Below are 20,808 nucleotides of genomic sequence, written 5' to 3'. Positions count from 1 at the left end.
TGTTGGTCGCTTGTGCGTCGCGTCTCGCGCGTTTCGACAAGATGGCGGCGGAGCAAGAAACAAATATTAAGTTTGTACAAGAAATTGAAAAACATGCTTGTTTATATAACTACAAACTACCTGAATACATGCGAAAAAATATAATAGACAAGACTTGGGCAGAAATTGGGAACAAATTTCAAATAACAGGTTGGTTTTTTTTGTACACATACATAGTTTATTATTATCAATGTTACATTGTATTCTGCAAACAGGATTGGTATTGCCAAGGCAATGAACCTTGCTCAGATATAAAGTAGTTTGCTAAATAATTTCGTTGATTATGTGGTGACATATTTGCCGTTATTTCTATATTATGAGGTTGTATTGTCGTTGTAACGGGAATAGTGACCGATCTGTTTTGTATAAACTCCCTTGGACTATATAGAATACCCTCACGTTTTCGAACATAGTTGTGTAAAATACACACTGCTTTTATTATATTTGATACTTTTTCTATTGTATGACATCTTATAGCAGTACTTAATACTTGAAATTTTTCAGCCATCATCCCAAAAGCACATTCAATTGTATTCCTCCCTCGGCTTAGTCTGTAGTTATATACCCTTCTCAAGTCATTCAAGGTTCTTTGGGGATATGGTCTCATCAAGTAAGATAGAAGGGGAAATGCCTCATCCCCAATAAAATAATATGGAAATTCATAGTTAGATTGGTCATTAGGAAGTTTGGAAGGTAAAGGAATATTAAGACGTCCATGTTCTATCCAACGTTTGATCCTGGAAGCACTGAAAATTCCACCGTCGCTGTTCCTACCAGCATAGCCAGTCTCGATAACAGTAAATAATAATCTATCGGAATCACAACATGCCATTAATACTATCGAATGGTAGGATTTGTAATTAAAATTACTTGATCCTGAATCAGGTAATTTTTCTATTCTGATGTGTTTACCATCACATGCCCCTAAGCAGTTGGGTAAATTCCAGAGGCGATCAAAACGAGCAGCAATGTCTTTCCAATGTTGCACATCTGGTAATGGCATATAGTCTCCATTTAATATCTCCCATATTATAACTGTCATTTCAGCTATGACCTTGCAAATTGTATTATCTCCTCTTGCAAAATACAATCCTAGGCTTACAAACGTACAACCTGACCCCAAATATCTGAAAAACAATTAATATTAAGGTTATTTTCAGGATCAGAAGCTAAAGAAAAGTGGAAAAATCTACGTAGTGTTTTTGTTCGCCACTTGAAACCGGCCAAAAGTGGAGCAGGTACTGCACAAAAAAAACCATACTACTTAGCAGACTATATGCAATTTACTGTACCCTTCATAAAAACAGCAGGAAAACCATCAGGAAATTTGAAAGAGACGATAGAACCACAGACACCTGATCTTGAACTATGTGAACAAACACAGTTCACAGAAAATGTACCTACAAGCACTCAACCAATCTCGCAACAGCAATCATCTCTTCCTTCTACTAGTACAAACACTCAACCAATCTCGCAACAGCTATCATCTCTTCCTTCTACTTGTACAAGCACTCAACCAATCTCGCAACAGCAATTACCACCACCACCACCATCAACAAATAATAAAAAAAAACGGAAGAAGCTGGAAGAAACTCAAGCCGAGCAAGACATTTCAGATTATTTTAAATTTAAACAATCTAAAATTCTAGAAAACTGTGACAGTACTGAAAATTCAAACAAAATGTTCTTACTGAGTTTACTATCGGACGTGAACAAAATGACTGATAGTCAAAGAAGACTGTTTAAGAGAAGAGTGCTTGCATTGATAGACGATATAATGGACCAAAGTAGTGAAAATATGAATAGTCCCATCACACTTTATTCTACTTCTTCACCGATGAGTGCTGCCGAGGTAATAAGTACGCCAATTACCATAAACGAAAGTCTGAATGTAGTACAATCAAATACTGCCAGTCTTTATTATGAATCAATACCTATGTTATTATCACAGGAAGATGAAGAATAAGCAATAATTATTAAGTACTTACATATTAAAATTTAATAAACATTTAATTACCTACATATGTCACAATGAAGTATTATTTACCTTAGGGTTATCAGAATCCTTTCTTCCGCACTGACACATTCTCTAAATTTAGTATTTCGTTGATGTATAGCTGGTTTTAATAATGTAACAAGATGCAAGTAGGTCTCTTTAGACATTCGGTAGAAAGATAAAAATTTCTTATCATCATGTTGTAGTTCTTGTGCGGCTACAAAAACTCTACAATTTATGTTTCTTTCAATATATGGATGAATCCAGTATTTTCTACTCTTGCGTTGACGTCTTCTATTTCTATAAAACAGAAAAACTGCAAGAGCTTCTTCGTCACTGGAGTCGCTCGACTTAACGTCCGTCTACAAAAAACAAGTTTGCACAAATGATGAATTTAGTAATTTTTCAGTAGCATAATATGCGAGTGTCGCGTAGCGAACATGTTGGATACATACTAGTATTATACTCGAGTATCGTACCCTACAAGTATCGTAATGGGAGAAGGGCCTTAGTATTCATACTCAGACCTTAGGGGGCGTCCATAAATTACGTGAGATGATTAAGGGGGGGAGGGGTTGAATCAAATCTCATCTAATATCACGTTGGGAAGAGGGGGGGTGGGTCTCGCCAAATATCACGCAGTTATTTTTTGTTGAAGTTGAAGGAGCAGATGATTTTACTAAAAATAATATGGACATGTTGGTTTCAATAGTTTCTCTTGAGACCGTGCTTAATTCTCAATGGACTGAATTAGAGTAGATATTGTTAATTTTTTATTACATTGATTACTAGTCTTAACTAGTCGTAAATAAAAGCACGAACAAATAGTTTTTTCTTTTTACATTAACAATCCAACGCGTTTACGTCAGTAAACCACATTCTGAAGAATCTCACGTGAGGTTGGCGGATGGGGGAATGGTTGAATAAAATCTCACGACATCTCACCAAGGACGGGAAACCAGGGACGGGCAGAAAATTTAGAAAAACACCTCACGTAAATGATGGGCGCCCCCTTATAAAAAAAATATAGGTATATAATGTTTATAAATTTTTTAAGAATGCAATTGAAAATGAAAAAGAAACTGAAGTTGCACTATTAATCAGAAGTAAATGCCATATTGATGATGATAATAAAACATACCTTCAGACATCTATATAGATGTTCAACAATTGTTTCCTAATGATACTACTCAACACATACAGGTATTCATTTTATATGACCTAATTGTTATTGATGAGACACTAGTAGAATTAAAATGGTAATATGTATTTATTCGGTCTTTTCTTTGCAGGTCGCGGCAGCGCTGACTGACTCTGACGTGGGAGATTTTTCACCTAGTGATGAGTCGACTTTGATCCAAAAAAATCCGGGCTATGATAGCTATGATAGCTTAAATAAGGTGATACCATCGCATTACCACACAACATATTGTTATTATGAGAAATATGCACGCGATAGTAGATTTTTTTTAATGATCACCGAATATTAATTTGGCACTTGTAATTGTTGAAAACTCCGGCTCCATTTTACAAGTTTATTTAAAGTTTATTAATTAAAAATTAAAAAAAAACTTAGTTTATACAATATTTATTGTTTTGTTTTAGTCTTTTAACGATGAATATAATGACGACCCAGTCGTTCAGTTGAAAAAAAATTGCAATAGAAAAGTAAAACAGTTACAAGAAAGAAACACACAAGTCAATAGTGGGGAAAGTAGCCAGAACTTATCGACTAATGAGGGCGTAAGTGTACTCATAGAAGGAATTCCGGATTTTGGAGGAGGTAAAGTTGAAAAAAACGTAAGTGGGACCGAAGAAATGCATGTTTCTACTGTCAAGCAATTGTAACTAATTATTCTAGACATCTTTTACGTAACCACGCAGATGAAATCGAAGTTCTTCAGTATAAATCTATCAATGATACAGACCCTAAAATACGACAAAAAATTACAGATAAATTGAGAAACAAGGGAACTTTTTTACACAATTCTAAAGTGAGCTTTGATCAGGACGCTCATTTAACCTTATTACTATCAAAACGAAGCAACCAGGGTACCTCTAGTCCGTCAAATTAAGCAGGCCGCACACCAGCCATACATTTGTAACTCGATAATTGTGGCGCTACATTTGAAACGCGACACATTTATCGCCCCCATACATTTGTACGTGAGCACGCACACCGAGGAAACATTTGTAGCGAGACGTTGTCCGCGCTACACGAATTCAAGATCGAACACGTTCGTTTTTTGTGTCGCGTTGGTTTGCAAAAATGAAAGACAACATTGAATTTTACGTTGAGTTTATTGCAGAGGTTGAAAAAAACCCTGTATTATACAATCACACGCTCAATGATTATAGTAAAAGACGGATTACAGAAATTATTTGGACTAAGATTGGCGAAAAATTCAATGAAAAGAGTAAGTACCTACCTTTATTTGTCCTTAATCGTGCTACACTGTGTAATTATTTTGCCATGACACCAGCCCGTATAGTTTTAAGAAGTAATTACACAAATAATTTCGATTTTCTGTAGCATCGTTATTCGGTCTGCCTTGATTTCTATGATTGGTAGTGGGGTTAGGTATATTTCCGTTTTCGGTTGGAGTTAAAATTATATTATCATTCTTTTTTATAAAGTTATGTAAAATACAAGCAGCTTTAACAATTTTGACTGCTTTGTCGACTTAACATGAAATTGGAGTTTCAAAAATTCGAAATTTAGACACTAGCATACCAAAGGTGCACTCGACAATCTTTCGTCCACGGGATAGTCGATAGTTAAATATTCGGCGATCATTGTTTAAAGATCTACTATTGTACGGTCGTATTATATTAGTGGACAGGGGAAATGCTTCGTCAGCTGCAAAGTAATATTAAGGAAATGACCGTCCAAATTCTTCTTCACCTGGCAAGGGCCGTGGCGTAGGTATATTTAAAGTATTATTATTTAATGCTCGGCCTAATCCCGAATTTTTAAATACTCCTGAATCATTTTTCCTCCCATAATCACCCACATCGATACTCGTAAATAATCCGTTTCCATCTGCACACGCCATAAGGTTAATAGAAAAATATTCTTTATAATTAAAGTATGAAGATCCAGAGGTTATAGGCTTCTTCATTCTAATATGTTTTCCGTCAATGGCTCCAATGCAATGAGGTAAATGCCATCTTTCGAGAAATCCTTTTGAAATATCTATCCTATCATTTGTTGTGGGTATTTTCATGTACATTGGCTGTAAAACTGTCCATATAACATCACAAGTTTCATCGATAATTTTTCCAATAGTTGTTTCACCTCTTTTAAATACGTAAGACATTGCTCGAAATGAGGATCCAGTCGCCAAGTACCTGAAACAATTCGTGTAATTTGACTTTAATTAATAATACTGATTTTTGCAGGTGATGATTGTAAGTCCAAATGGAAATCCATACGTTCAGCCTACATACGATCTCTCAATACAAAATCTAAAAGTGGGTCCGCTGCTGGGTCGAAAAAGGAGTACTATTTAGCGCCATATTTGAAATTTCTAAACCCTTTTACAAAAAACCGACCACAAGAGGGTAATTTACCAGTACAAGAAGATGAACAACGTTCTGAACATGAATCCCAATCTCATGAATCTCAATCCCAGATTGAGGAAACTTCAAACAATGTTCCCAATTTCACATCTGCCGAGGAAGATTCACTGAGAAATGAAACGCCTGCAGCTGGTTCGTCTGTACCCAGTCCCCATTCTTCGAGCTCAATACAGACTCCTCAACCATCAAAATCTCGGAAACACATGAATGAAGCAGACAGATATACTATTGAATATTTTACACTAAAAAAACAAAGACTGGAAAATAATCAACGATCTGAGAAACAACCAAAAGATCCATGTGAAATGTTTCTTTTAAGTTTAGTTCCACACATGACATCCATGTCCCAGCAACAGCAATAAAGCTTTCAAAGAGGGGTACTGGACTTAATAGAAAACATTAAGTACAGGCAGCTACCACGTCGATCATTGGATACGAGTTCGTCAAATTCAAATTTATCAACATTTTATACAAATTTTTCTCAAGTTCTAAATGATGACCGTCCGTTGCAAAGGGCAACCGAGATTGCTCAATCAGAATACCAGCCTTCGCAAGCACCATGTACAATTCTTCAATCAGATGAGTCACCTGCACAACAATCAAACGAGACTCCTCAGTCTGAAAGTCAATTTTTACTTAATATCTTACATACCTTAAAGTGATGAGCAAACGCTCTTCAGTCGAAATACACTCTCTGAAGTGGGTATTTTGTTTTGTTAAACTTAATATAACGAAATTTAATAATAGCTTGTATGTGTTTTCAGACATTCGATAATATAACTGGAACTTTTCTTCATCGGATTGTAATTCTTGCGAAATTTTGAAATTCCCGTACATTGTGCAATATGGATTAAACGGATGAACCCAATAACGTCTTTTTTTCTCATTAATCGCCACATCAAGAAATCTTCGTCATCAGACGATGATGTCGACATTCTCAAAGCGGTGCCACGCTACAACTGTGCTTCCGATGTGCGCATATACAATACATTTGTAGCGCAACGATTGTGGCGACGTAAATACCGTAAATAACAAATGTATGCCTGGTGTGCGGCCCTACTTACGCTACTTGTAAAACATGCTTGGGCACATTTAAAAGATCTTCATTTTTCAGACATTTAAGAAATTGTAAATCTTCTGAAATCTTATATATGTCGTGGGCTTATCGTTAGATTGGCCAGATCGAGATATGCCCAGGCACTTCTTGAAACGCCGGCACATCATGATTCGGCCGGGCATATCGCGATGCGCCAAGTAAAAGGTTGGGCAGATCGACGAGAATAACGTATTTGTCGATATTCCGAGCTAACAACACGGCGGATCGTGAAATAGTTGCATTTCGCGCCGATAGTGGCGCTGTCTTCGCGCGCTCGGCTTTGTTTACGCGAGCGGAAGATGGCGGCGTTACAAACAAGTGAATGTGGTGTTGATATTATCAAAATGAACAGTGAAAACGAAACAAAAAGTGCATTTAAAGAACAATATTACCATCAGTTACTTGATTTCTATGAGGGACATAAAGATTCTTCGCACAATGTAAAAAAACCATGGACTTCTCAACGTATTTTAGAGGTTAGTATTTAGTTGATAAACAAGTGTTTATTTTTGCATAATAATGTGTAGGTGATGCGTTTCTCTCATGTCATTATGTATTAAAATTCTTAGATTGATTAAGTAACTAATGTTTGTACGCTAAAGTTCCATTTTATTTTTTAGGTTATTTAACAAATAAAAAGAAGTAGGGTGACCATGCAGCGGGTCTCTTCGGACTATTATTGGAGTGCAAAATATGATGTCATGGAAACTTCTGACAAAGATTACTTAATTTTCAAAAGAAAAACTGCCGATGATCCTACAGTGCGCATAGTCGCCGTAGATGAATATTTTGATATATTAACAGAAGTTCACAAAGCTGTTGGGCATGGTGGCAGAGAAAAAATGATATATAGTATTAAAAACAAATTTCACATACCAAAAAAAGCTATAGAAATATACATTAAATTGTGTGCAGTGTGTGAAATGAAACGTTCCATGCCAAAAAAAGGTATAGTGACAAAACCAATTATATCACCAGATTTCAACTCACGAGGTCAAGTAGACCTTATTGATTTACAATCAGCTCCGGACGGGGAATACAAGTGGTTAATGAATTATCAGGACCATGCTACCAAGTTTCTACACTTGAGGCCATTGAAATCTAAGAGGGCTGTGGAGGTGGCGTTTGAACTATTTAAAATATTTTTGGAGTTTGGTGCACCATTAATTTTACAATCTGATAATGGGAAAGAGTTTACAGCTCATGTCATTGAAGAACTTGTGCAGTTGTGGCCAGAATGCAAGATCGTTCATGGAGGCCCTAGACGTCCTCAAACGCAAGGAAGCGTCGAACGTAGCAACCAAGACGTAGAAAACATGTTGCGTTGTTGGATGAAAGATAATGATTCTGCTAATTGGTCTGTGGGTTGCTACTTCGTACAGTATTATAAAAATTCATCTTTTCATCGTATAATTGGTAGATCACCCTATCGTGCCTTGTTCGGTTCTGACCCCAAAACATTACTGAAAGGTACTAATATCCCGGACAGTGTTATTTCATCTATTCAAACTGAAAAGAAGAATACTACGACAACCTCGATGGAGATAATCTTGCCTGAAGGGACAAATGTTGATGGCTTAAGTAGTAAAGCACTAACGCTTGATGATGAGATGGTTTCGGCCAAAGTGAATATTTCTGAAGCATTAAGTGTACAGGATGCCCCAACATGTATAAATGCGGCACCGGCGCCTGCCAATATCGCAGACAGTGTTATTTCATCTATTGAAACTGAAAAGAAGAATATTACGACAACCTCGATGGAGATAATCTTGCCTGAAGGGACAAATGTTGATGGCTTAAGTAGTAAAGCACTAACGCTTGATGTTGAGATGGTTTCGGCCGAAATAAATGTTCCTAAAGCATTAAGTGTACAGAACGTCCTAACAAGTGTAAATTCGGCAACGGCGCTTGCCAATCAAGATCTGAAAATAGAAAATATTGAAACCGCCGAACAAAAACTTGAAGCAACTAATTGTTCACCCAGAAATGATACGTCCTGTATAGAAGATTTAGCTTTGCAAACTGTTAACAGAGCTTCTACTAGCAAAGATGTTTTTGTCGTTTCAATTCAAGGGGTTTCAGCCAGTAGCGACACGTCACTAACGACTAAGAAAGCCGACTGCAATACGCAGATTTGTTTGGTTTGTACCAAAGAAACAACTGGAGCTCATAGTTGTAGATCGTGCTTTAAACCAGTTCACGTTATATGTGGTCTCACTGACGGTGAAGAAGGTTACGGGTCTCAGATTTTATGTTTCATATGCAAAAGAGAACAAGACATTGCAAAAGAAAGAGCACAAACTCTTAAAGGTACCAAACGGGCTGCAGAAAAAATGATTGACCAAACAGTCAAAAAGCTTCCGTTATTAGAAGTTGGTAATAGCGTCTTGATAAATGTTCCAAAATTTGATCGTGGACCACTTGATACCAAGAACATCGCAGGTAAAATTGTTGACATTAGGAATGGTGTATTTAAAATTGGTACTACTTCTGGAACAATAAAAAACTGGTTCCCGAGACAAGAATTACAAATTTCAGCCAAAGATTATAATGGAGACATTTCTGAATCATTTATAACATTGCGTCATGCAGTCACATGTCAGTCCATGTTTGGAGGTCAAGGTTTCCAGAAATGCTCCTGCAGGCCTGCCAGAAATCAATGTCACACCAAAAGGTGTGCATGTTATAAGAATAATGTTCTCTGCACTTCAAAATGTCATCAAAGTATATCATGCATCAACAAATGATAGATATCTCAAAAAATATTTGACTTTCCTTTAATATTCAATACAAAGTTTATTTTCAACTGATTAAGTCTGTTGTTAGTCTGATTGAGGAACATTTTTTAAGTAGGTACCTATTTAATGTTTATAAACATTTTTTAATTTAATTTCTCTTTCTGCATGGCGGTTGTCGGGTTGTATTACCTATTTCTAAAGATTTTTTAGGTATTTAAATGTTACGAACGTTTGGTTTGTTATCTTATTTTATTACCAAAGGGCTGTGATTGAATGTGCCATTTTTAGAATTTTTTGACGATGTTATTAATGTTTGTCATATTTAATAACAAATAATAGGTAACTATTCTTTGAAAAACTATTTGACGTTCCTATTAATATAAGTTTGTTTTCAACTGATTAATGAGTCTGATTATTTAGTTACACTTTATTATTTAAATAACTCATTTTTAATGTTATTCATTATTTTTTAACATTTTCATTTAATTCTAGCTGTTGCTCGTACGTGCCGTTTTCTACGTGATGGCTGTGTTAACATTTTATTAAACCTTACTGTTTATTTACATATTTTATTTGCCTCAAATAGGCGTTTTGTTATTTTCTCTCCAAAGAACTGTGATTCTATGTGCCACATTTGGAATTTTAAAAAATAATGTTAAGTTAGAGCTTCATAACAATAATTATTTTCAATTTTAATAAACATTTTAATTCTTAACTATATTTTTATTTGCTAAAACCTTGGACACCCTACATAATCGATATGCCTAAAGTATCTCTGGCCAAATCGCCAAACGTTAAGTGTTGAACGATATGCCCTGTGTTGGATGGCCAGATCATGATGTGCCGGAGTATCACGTTCTGCCTGGGCATATCTCGATCTGGCCAATCTAACGATAAGCCCACGACATATATAAAATTCTCGTGTCACAATGTTAGTCTGCATACTCCTCCGAAACGGCTTGACCGATTCCTCTGAAATTTGGTAAGCATATTGGGTAGGTCTGAGAATCGGCTAACATCTATTTTTCACACCCCTAAATAATAAGGGTGGTCCACCCCTCAATTTTTTTTTTTTTTTTCATTTTTTTGACAAAAATTTTTTTTAAATTTTTTTATGATACGATATTCAAAAATACATACAACCCTAAGTTTTTGCCCTTCTATCACCAACCCCTATTTTTTAATAATTATTTTAAAATTTTCCGCGCTTTTACTCTGGATACTCATTGGCCAGACTATATCGGTGTAACTACCCAGTGAACAACGCGGAGTAGGGATGAGACCGAAGCCGGTCTCCTGTTTCTCTCTCCCTCCACAGTTGTCGGCCATCATTAATGTAAATGTGTGTTTATGTATCAAACTTAGTATAGTGACGTTTAGAATTGTTATTTTTTTATGTCAGTGTAACTCTCATTATTAATTATAATAACTCTCTTAAATTAATCATACAATTAATTAATTAATAGTAAATTAATAATATAAGATAATATTAATAATATCTGTTATTATTAATTATAACCTAAAAATACTCAACGCGTGTCAGGGGCTCCTACCAACAACGACTTTTGTGTTGTTGTAAGTATATTTTTTTTTATACTCAAATTGTTGTTAATAACAATATAATTACGATGTTTTTCACTCTAAAGTAATTTTGTTAGTTCTAATTATGTGTATTTTGTACAGCGAACAATGCCACGAAAACGCAAAGGGGCTAATTTGAGCCGTAATACAAGTGAAACCAGAAGCAAGAGAAATTTAAGATCCGAAAGAACTGAAGAAGAAATCCAGCAAGAAAATACTGATGCGCGTGTGAGCATGGCGCAATTGCGTCAAGAACAATCTGAAGATACACGAGCTGAACGCAATGAAGTGATAAGATTACAACAACGACAATCACGCCGATTCACAGCCAATAGACGCAGAACAAACAACCAGCAACGCCAACAGGTACACCGAGCATTTACATATGATTCATTCCTGCGGCTAGCATTCCAGTATGAGCCTGATGTGGAACATTATGCCCATACAAAAGTGGTGATTGGTGCTATGGACAAAGAATGTTCAAATTGTCATGCTCTTAAATTTAAAAACGAGCCAGCTGGGATGTGTTGCGCGTCAGGAAAAGTTCAACTACCCGACATTGAAACACCACCGGAACCATTGAACGGTTTACTTATCGGCACGGATCCAGATTCTAACGTGTTCTTGAAGTCCATTCGAACATTCAATTCATGCTTTCAAATGACATCGTTCGGAGCAACAGAAATAGTTCGAAATACTAATTCACTTGGTCAACAATACAATTCTACATCTAAAATTAGAGGCCAAGTTTATCATAAAATAGGCTCATTACTGCCAATGCCAAACGAAGCACATAAATTTTTACAAATCTACTTTATGGGCGGCGAGGATTCCGGAAGCGCACTTGCCAATCGTGTGAATGCACGTTGTGACTATAACAACCTTGATTCATTTTTTGCCAAACGCATCGTGAGCGAACTGGACGCTTTACTGAATGAGCACAATGAATTGTTGAAAATATTCAAATCACACATGCATAAATTACAAAACGATAACCACGCTATTGTCATTAATCCTGATAAAATACCAGCTGGAGAGCATATTCGTAGATTTAATGCACCTGTTGTTGACGACGTTGCGGGAATCATGGTTGGCGATTGTACAGGTGCACGAGAAATTGTGGTTCGTAGAAGGAGTAATAATCTTCAGTTCATTGCTGATACACATCGTTCATATGATGCTCTCCAATATCCGCTAATGTTCTGGAAGGGACAAGACGGATACTGCATAAATATCAAACAACGCGATCCCGTATCAGGTACTTCATTCATTTTAAACTTGATTACTAATTTTAAAAAAAAAAAAATTATTTATCGTAATTGATTTAATCTAATATTTAAAAATATATTATTACAGGAGCCGAAACAAACAAGAACGTTAGCTCGAAAGATTATTATGCGTACCGATTGATGATTCGACGCGGCCGGGACAACGTCATTCTACGATGTCGCGAGCTTTGTCAACAATTCATGGTCGACATGTACGCCAAGATAGAAGGCGAACGACTACGATACTTACGATATAATCAACTTAAGCTGCGTGCGGAAGAGTACATTCACTTGCGGGACGCTATTAACAACAACGCTGACGCTGCCGAAATTGGTAACTCTGTCATTCTACCATCATCGTATGTGGGCAGTCCACGTCATATGCAAGAATATATACAGGATGCTCTGACTTTCGTGCGCGAATATGGACGACCGTGTTTATTTATCACGTTTACATGTAATCCAAAATGGCCAGAGATTGAATCTTTGCTATTGCCTGGCCAAAATTCAATCCATCGTCATGACGTTACAGCACGTGTGTTCAAACAAAAGTTGAAGTCTTTAATAAGTTTCATTACTAAATTACATGTATTCGGCCGCACACGTTGCTGGCTGTATTCAGTTGAGTGGCAAAAGCGAGGATTACCTCATGCTCACATTTTGGTTTGGTTAATCGATAAAATCCGTCCTGAAGAAATCGATAGTATTATTTCTGCAGAACTTCCAGATCCGTCTACTGACCAACTGCTGTTTGATATTGTTACAGCGAACATGATTCATGGTCCATGCGGTACTCTTAATCGTACATCGCCTTGCATGGCAGATGGAAAATGCACTAAAAATTTCCCTAAAGATTTCACGAACGATACGATCACAAATGTCGACGGATATCCAATATATCGTCGAAGAAGTCCCGATAATGGCGGACGATCATTTATTAAAAACATCAACAACACAGACATTGACATTGATAATCGTTGGGTGGTACCATATTCACCTCTGTTGAGCAAGACATACAATGCTCATATTAATGTTGAGTTCTGCAGTTCTGTGAAGAGCATTAAATACATTTGCAAGTATGTCCATAAAGGCAGTGATATGGCTGTGTTTAGAGTGGAAAATACTAACGTGAATGCTCAACCAGTGAATAAAAACGATGAAATAACACTTTATCAAATTGGTCGGTACATCAGCTCCAATGAAGCTGCTTGGCGTATCTTTGGTTTCCCGATTCATGAACGGGATCCAGCAGTTGTTCAGTTAGCCGTCCATCTCGAAAACGGCCAGCGTGTATTTTTCACGAACGAGACAGCAATTGATCGTGCTGTAAATCCACCTAAAACTACACTCACTGAATTTTTCGAATTGTGTAATCGTGCGGATGATTTTGGTGCCTTTGCACGAACGTTACTCTATTCACAAGTACCATGCTATTTCACATGGGCTCAAACAAAAAAATGGATGCCCCGCAAGCAAGGCTCCCCAGTTGATGCATGTCCCAATTTATTTAAATCAAACGCTCTGGGGCGAGTATTTACAGTCAATCCAAAGCAAACTGAATGCTTTTATCTTCGATTGTTGTTGGTTAATGTTACTGGCCCATTGTCATTTCAAGATATACGGAAAGTGAATGGGCAACAGTATTCAACGTATAAAGATGCGTGCCTTGCACTCGGCTTGCTGGAAGACGACAACCAGTGGGAATGTATGTTTGCTGAAGCAGCATTAAATTGTACAGCAATACAAATTCGTCTACTATTCGCTATAGTGTTAACTACATGTTTTCCAGCTCGAGCACAGATATTGTGGGATAATCACAAAGATTCAATGACTGATGATATATTGCATCAACATCGTACACGATGCAACGATGTAACGATAACGTTCAGCGACGCTATGTACAATGAAGCATTGATTGCTATTGAAGATCTCTGCATTATAATTGCTAATTTATCACTCAGTCATTTCGGTATGAATTCGCCAGATCGAGCTGTATCTGATTTCATGAACACGGAAATGAATCGTGAAATGCAGTACAACACTGTAGAAATGGCGGCGATTGTTACTCGCAATGTCCCATTAATGAGTGAGGAACAAAAAATCATTTACGACCGCATTATGCTCGCAGTTTCAGCAGGACAAGGTGGATTCTTCTTTTTGGATGCACCAGGTGGAACTGGAAAAACATTCCTTATTTCGCTAATTCTTGCTGAAATACGATCAAATAATGGCATCGCATTGGCCGTTGCATCGTCAGGCATTGCTGCAACTTTATTGGATGGAGGCAGAACAGCTCATTCAGTATTTAAGCTGCCATTAAATATTCAAAATAACCCTGACGGAGTGTGCAACATAAAAAAACAATCGTCCATGGCCACCGTGCTGAAACAATGTAAAATTATCATCTGGGATGAATGTACTATGGCGCACAAACATTCACTTGAGACGTTGAACAGGACGTTAAAAGATATCAAAAACAACGACAAACTATTTGGCGGCACTCTGTTAGTCCTTTCAGGTGATTTCAGGCAAACACTTCCCGTCATTCCACGTTCAACATACGCTGATGAGATTAATGCTTGCTTAAAATCATCTACACTGTGGCGTAATGTTGAAAAAGTACAGCTGAAAGTAAATATGCGCGTTCAAATGCTTCAAGATCCATCCGCTGAAACATTCTCAAAACAACTCCTAGATATCGGTGATGGAAAAGTAACTATAGATGAGACTGGATGCGTAAAATTACCGACAGATTTTTGCACAATCGTTGACTCGCAAGACACTCTCATTGAAAAAATATTTCCCGGTGTACACACACAGTACTTAAATCATGAGTGGCTTGCAGAAAGAGCAATTTTAGCGGCAAAAAATGTAGACGTTGACAATTTGAATCTGAAGATACAACAGTTATTGCCAGGGAACTTGGAATCATATAAATCTATTGACACAGTTTGCGATGCGAGCGAAACTGTAAATTTTCCGACAGAGTTTTTGAACTCACTGGATTTGCCAGGTGTGCCACCGCATAATTTACAATTAAAGGTTGGATCTCCGATTATCATGCTTCGCAATTTGAACCCGCCACGGCTGTGCAACGGTACGCGATTGGTCATTCGAAAATTAATGAAGAACGTCATCGAAGCTAGCATTTTAAATGGAAAGTTCCGAGGTGAAAACATATTAATACCACGGATTCCTATAATACCTACGGATGTGCCAATTCAATTAAAGCGTGTTCAGTTTCCAATTCGATTGGCATTTGCCATGACCATCAATAAATCCCAAGGCCAAACGATGTCGGTTTGCGGCTTAGATTTAAGCACGCCATGTTTTTCACACGGACAATTATACGTGGCATGCTCTCGAGTGGGTAAACCATCAAGTTTGTTTGTGTTAGCTAAAGATGGGCTAACAAAAAATATTGTTCACGCTGTAGCATTAAGAGACTGATATTTTTTGATAGTGTTGCCGTTCTTATCGAATAATGATACGTATATATATATTAGAGAAATAAATTATGATGAATGATTAATAAATATAGTGCTTGGCGTTTGTTATTTCTATATTACCTTATCGTTCACAGCATTATACACCTATTTCGTGCATATACCACATCCTTACACACTTAAAATAGGTTAGTTATTTTCTGTCGGCACTAGAAAGTACATAGAAATTATTTATATGGCAAAACAACGTTTGCCGGGTCAGCTAGTTTATTAATAAAATTGATATTTGCAAATCTGGTCATATATTGCAATAATTAACTAAGATTTGAGTTCATGAGATATATAAGCCACACAGTATAAGAGGTACAGCTCTGTGTCTTTTTGACAGCTATCTTCGAGGTCGGACTCAACAAGTTACAATAGGAAACCTTTACAGTGAAGAAGAAAATGTTGTATTTGGTGTGCCGCAGGGGAGTGTGCTTGGCCCAACGCTGTTCCTAGTGTACATTAACGAACTATGTAACCTGCTGAGCAGCGGAGGGAAATTATTCTCCTATGCGGACGATACAGCTATTGTCTTCCATGGGGAAACTTGGGAATCCGTACGCCAGAATGCTGAACGTGATCTTGCCGTTATAGTTGACTGGCTAAAGGCTAAATTAGGGTCACCTAAATATACCAAAAACCAACTTTATTTATTTTTCTCCAAGTCGGATATCTAAACCGGGCGCTGATTTTGGGATTGGGATACATGAGTGTGCGGACCGCTTTACACATAAGTTCAACTGTCACATTATTCAAAAAGTTGTCTCTACAAGATTGTTGGTGCATAGCGCCTGAAACTATCAAGTGGCAACTAGGCGTCAGACGTCGTATCTGCTACATAAGGAACAAGGCGTGCTTTGGTTTGTAGTATTGCTTATTCATTCCGATTACACCTCTGTTCGAATTTTGCAAGCCGTCAGTACATGACTCAGTCAACATATATTTACAACAAAATTAACGCTAAACTTCAATTTCATCCTAGAGTTTTGTATTAATGTAAGGAAGTTATAACAGATTGGTTAAAAACTTTAATTTATGAGGAAACTGAGCACATTTTAGTACGAGTTCGCTAGTTTGACACACACATACATAATTATATACTTAACAACAAGTATACACTCACTCACACACACATGCGCACATACACACACAACTACGCATGCATAAAATAAGTTCATAGAATGGTCAGTGAAACTATGAGAATTACATTTCATTTTATTTATTTAATTTTTACCGGTTTTGCTTTTTAGCTGGGTTTTGTTATGTATTCTTTTCTAACAACTGTCTCAATATTGTATAAATAAGGGAAGTATCGAGCCATCCCCAACACAAGTGTCTCTGACTACTTACGGGGGCTGTCTCAACTCATGTATTTAATGTAAAATTTGAGATACAAATAAACATTTTTCATTTTCATATATATGCCAATTTGTGGTTTATTCTACTATTGGTAATGGGTTTTCTTCATTTGCTCAGGGTATTTTGCAAAACAGGCATATGTTGGTCCTCACAGGAATATTACAGAAGACACGGAATCGGAAAATTATTCCCATATTGAGAGGTCGTCATTTCAAAAACAAAATAAAGGATTAAACCTGTTAACAACGAAGCTGATAAAGCTTTTGTAGAATGGTTAAAAACAAAAGAAGATAAAACAGATGACCCACGAAAAATGTTTCTGCTGAGCTTGCTACTTGCATTCTCCTCTGAAATATTTCAAACCTTGATTGAAGAATGCCAAAAGCACTCTCCACGATACGCCTTGCTCGGCTTAGTTTGTAATTAAAAACTCTTTTCTCTATATTTCCCAATTGATTCGCAGGCTACGGTCTCATTATATTTTTCGTTAGTGGAAATGCTTCATCAGCAACAAAAACATAGGGTAATTCTTCAGTTATTCCTCGTAAGCTCACATTTTGAGGAATATTTAATGTGTCGTTTTACAATTTTAAACCCAATTTTGAATGATCTAATATACCACCGTCGCTATTTCTACCATTAGCACCTACATCGACAGTGACAAATCTGTATTTAGCATCTGCTACAGCCAGCAGAACGATACTAAAAAAAATTTTATAATTAAATACATACTTCCACTATTATTTGGAGCTCGTATCTTGAAGTGCTAGCCATCCATGGCACCAATAAAATTTGGAAAATTCCATATTTCATCAGTCTTTAGCAATTATCTTCCATTGTGCTGTTGTTGGTTTTGGCTGAACGACACGGCCAAGAATATTCTAGATTACACGGCAGGTTTCATGGACTATACAACGAACTGTACAAAATCCCATTCGGTAATTGAATGCTAAAGTTTTGAAAATGACTCCTGTTATTAAAAACCTGAAAAGAAACATTATATTTTTAAATATTAATATCCAACTGTCCGTGGTTTATAAAAACATCGGAGATTCATGAGCACCTCAAAATCAGGACTGTCAAAGAGGAGATCAAGACCTGGAGTATGAAATACAGAAAAAGGGTAGAAATGCATCCTAATAAGCTTGCCTCGCAACTAACCATACCGGACGTATAAATAGGCTTAAAAGGTGTCTTGATAGACACGGTTGAAAGAGAGGAGCAGTCTCGATGGAGATTTTGCTCTGAACGTCTAACAGCTCTCAACACATCTGCTCATAGTCTAGCTGACTGATTGCAAGATAAAGACTTATATTAAAAAAAAAATTAAATATAGCTTAGGTACCTATTAATATTATTAAAAATATTTAAATAATACCAATTTTAAAAAAATATTATAATTTTAGAATAAATATACCTAGGCACTTTTGATAATCATATTTTAAATCATACAATACGGATTACGAAACATTATACATAATATCACCTGTGTTGCGGGTGTCGGACACATACGTTTAACTAACAAACCATTCATTTATATGTTTATTATATTATTTTCAGCTCAAGAATGTCTCAAGATGTGGACGAATATCAGAAACAACTATAGAAAAGCGATGAATAATAGAATAAGCAAAAGTGGTGATTCTGCAAAGCCACAAAGGCCTATAAAACACGAAAGAGAACGCCAATTCTTGAATACATCTTTACAAAATAGAGCGCAGGTATCTAATTTAGATTCTTCTTCCGAGGAGACACAAGATTCTTTCTTGGATTCTCCTCAATCACGGCCACAATCACAAATGTCACATTCAGATTCAAGTCGCTTCCTCGATCACAAAATACAACCACAGCTGAGATATTAAAAGAATATATAGATTCGAATAATAACGAAGATGAACATCCTGTAGATATATTTTTTAAATCAATGTCTGCTACGGTAAAATCTTTACCAAAAAAGTTGCAAATTCAAGTAAAAAGAGATGTATTAATGCTTCTTGTTAATAAGGCAGAAATCGAATAATCAGAACTATCAGAAGCACCACAGAATATTGAAACTACAAGATCTATTTATGAACCATCCACATCGAAACAAAAACCTCCTGTGAATCAATCAAATTACACCATGAGAAGAATGGGGTTAGAAATTAACAGATAATTATTTGGAGCCAATTCAAACTTTACTCCCGCCTGCTCCAGAAAAACTACTAATACTATTTTTTGTAAATGCAAGACGGATTGTAGTAAGTATTGTGGCTGTCAAAAAGTAGGATTATTTTGTTCGCCAGTATGCATCAATTGTCAGGGTCAGACTTGCTCCAATATTGAAACAAATACAACAGATGAAGATATTAATGATATTAATGAAGAGACAATTGATGCATCACTTTTCTTAGAACAGCAAACAGAAATTCTGCAAGAAGAAGAGAATGAAGACGAAGAAATTATTGTTGAAGTAGAATTAGACAATTATCTTATATAATGACAAGTAGAAAAAAACAACCTATTCCACTTTAATCAATAGCAATATTACTATTCTTTCAATTAATAGGATACGATCTGATCAAACTTTCTTTATTACAATAGATCGTGGAGTATACCTACTGGGGAAACCACGTTTAAAAAAAATGCGCCAAGTACATTACCTCATAGGTGGTGCGGAAATGTGTGCATATTATGAAGAATATGAATTTTCTAATGATTAAAACCGCGATATCTCATGAATGGTGAGTCGTAAGAGAAAAAGTGACTGAACCATTTTTGTAGAGAATTGTATGATCTACAACTTTTGTCTGATCTATTTTCACGATAATACTAACTGTTTTCGAGAAAAATGGAAAAATCCTTAATTTTATACTTTTGACCTTGAATAAATTTTTTTGCAGAAGTAGGATCGAAGGGGATTTTTGACATTTCATTTATAATGATATATTTAACGTCTCTGCCAATTTTCAGCTCTATGCGACTGGACTAACATCCGTAAATAACGAGGACAACATACAATCAACATTGACATATACTCCGACACCCATACTTAGATGCCAAGACGAAAACATTAGAAGTCACGGAAGTACGAGCTCAGATGAAGACATGCTGTAAATGTCCTAAAAAATCTTGCCGACCGACCACGAACTGAAGTGGACGAGGCGAAAAAATTAAAAAATTTAATGAGCAACAAAGGGAAGATATAATACACGATATAGACGAACTTATTTATCAGAAGCGAAATTACCGCCCTGCTCCTGGCAGCACTTACTCGTATGTAAGATCTACTCCGGATTCTGTGCGTTTTACACCTACACCGTCCCCTTCATCACAGACGTACGATATGTCTACCCGAGATTCCGTGCGTAATGCACCTACACCATCCCCTTCATCTCAAGTGATGCCAAGCCCGTCATATCACGCTGCTGATGCTGATGTGGCGTATTGTGAAACACTTAAAATTTAAGTATGTCACGAAAAAAAGAAACAGCGCCTTGATTGAGAGGCCCGATATAGTTTTATGGCGCTTTAAGTGAAATGAATTTATGATTACAGTAGAGCCTCGATAATCCGTACTCAGGCTAATCCGAACGTCGCTATAATCCGAACTGCATACCCCACCCCACTTCCTCGACTTCGCCTCGCTGCTATGTTGTTTATTAATTAGTCTGCAGTT

General features: G+C 36.6%; 2 protein-coding genes and 1 pseudogene across 2 annotated transcripts; all 3 read left to right on the top strand.

Moving 5' to 3' along the window:
* Positions 1-3,347, top strand: LOC125058880. Its single transcript, XM_047663024.1, has 3 exons — positions 1-189; positions 1,200-1,541; positions 3,328-3,347. The coding sequence occupies exons 1-3, from the start codon at positions 42-44 to the stop codon at positions 3,345-3,347; spliced, it is 510 nt and encodes a 169-aa protein (XP_047518980.1). The 5' UTR covers positions 1-41.
* An 8,720-nt stretch (positions 3,348-12,067) lies between these two features.
* LOC125058879 lies at positions 12,068-15,016 on the top strand. Its single transcript, XM_047663023.1, has 3 exons — positions 12,068-12,290; positions 12,389-14,601; positions 14,996-15,016. Exons 1-3 carry the CDS (start codon positions 12,119-12,121, stop codon positions 15,014-15,016), a joined length of 2,406 nt encoding a protein of 801 aa, XP_047518979.1. The 5' UTR covers positions 12,068-12,118.
* Positions 15,017-18,578: 3,562 nt separating this feature from the next.
* LOC125058224 lies at positions 18,579-20,270 on the top strand (annotated as a pseudogene).
* The last annotated feature ends 538 nt before the right edge of the window (positions 20,271-20,808 follow it).

Source organism: Pieris napi, chromosome 18 (assembly GCF_905475465.1).
Source record: "Pieris napi chromosome 18, ilPieNapi1.2, whole genome shotgun sequence".
Lineage (NCBI taxonomy): Eukaryota > Metazoa > Arthropoda > Insecta > Lepidoptera > Pieridae > Pieris > Pieris napi.
Note: the sequence above shows the minus strand (reverse complement) of the source record. Positions and strands in the feature narration are given on the sequence as shown.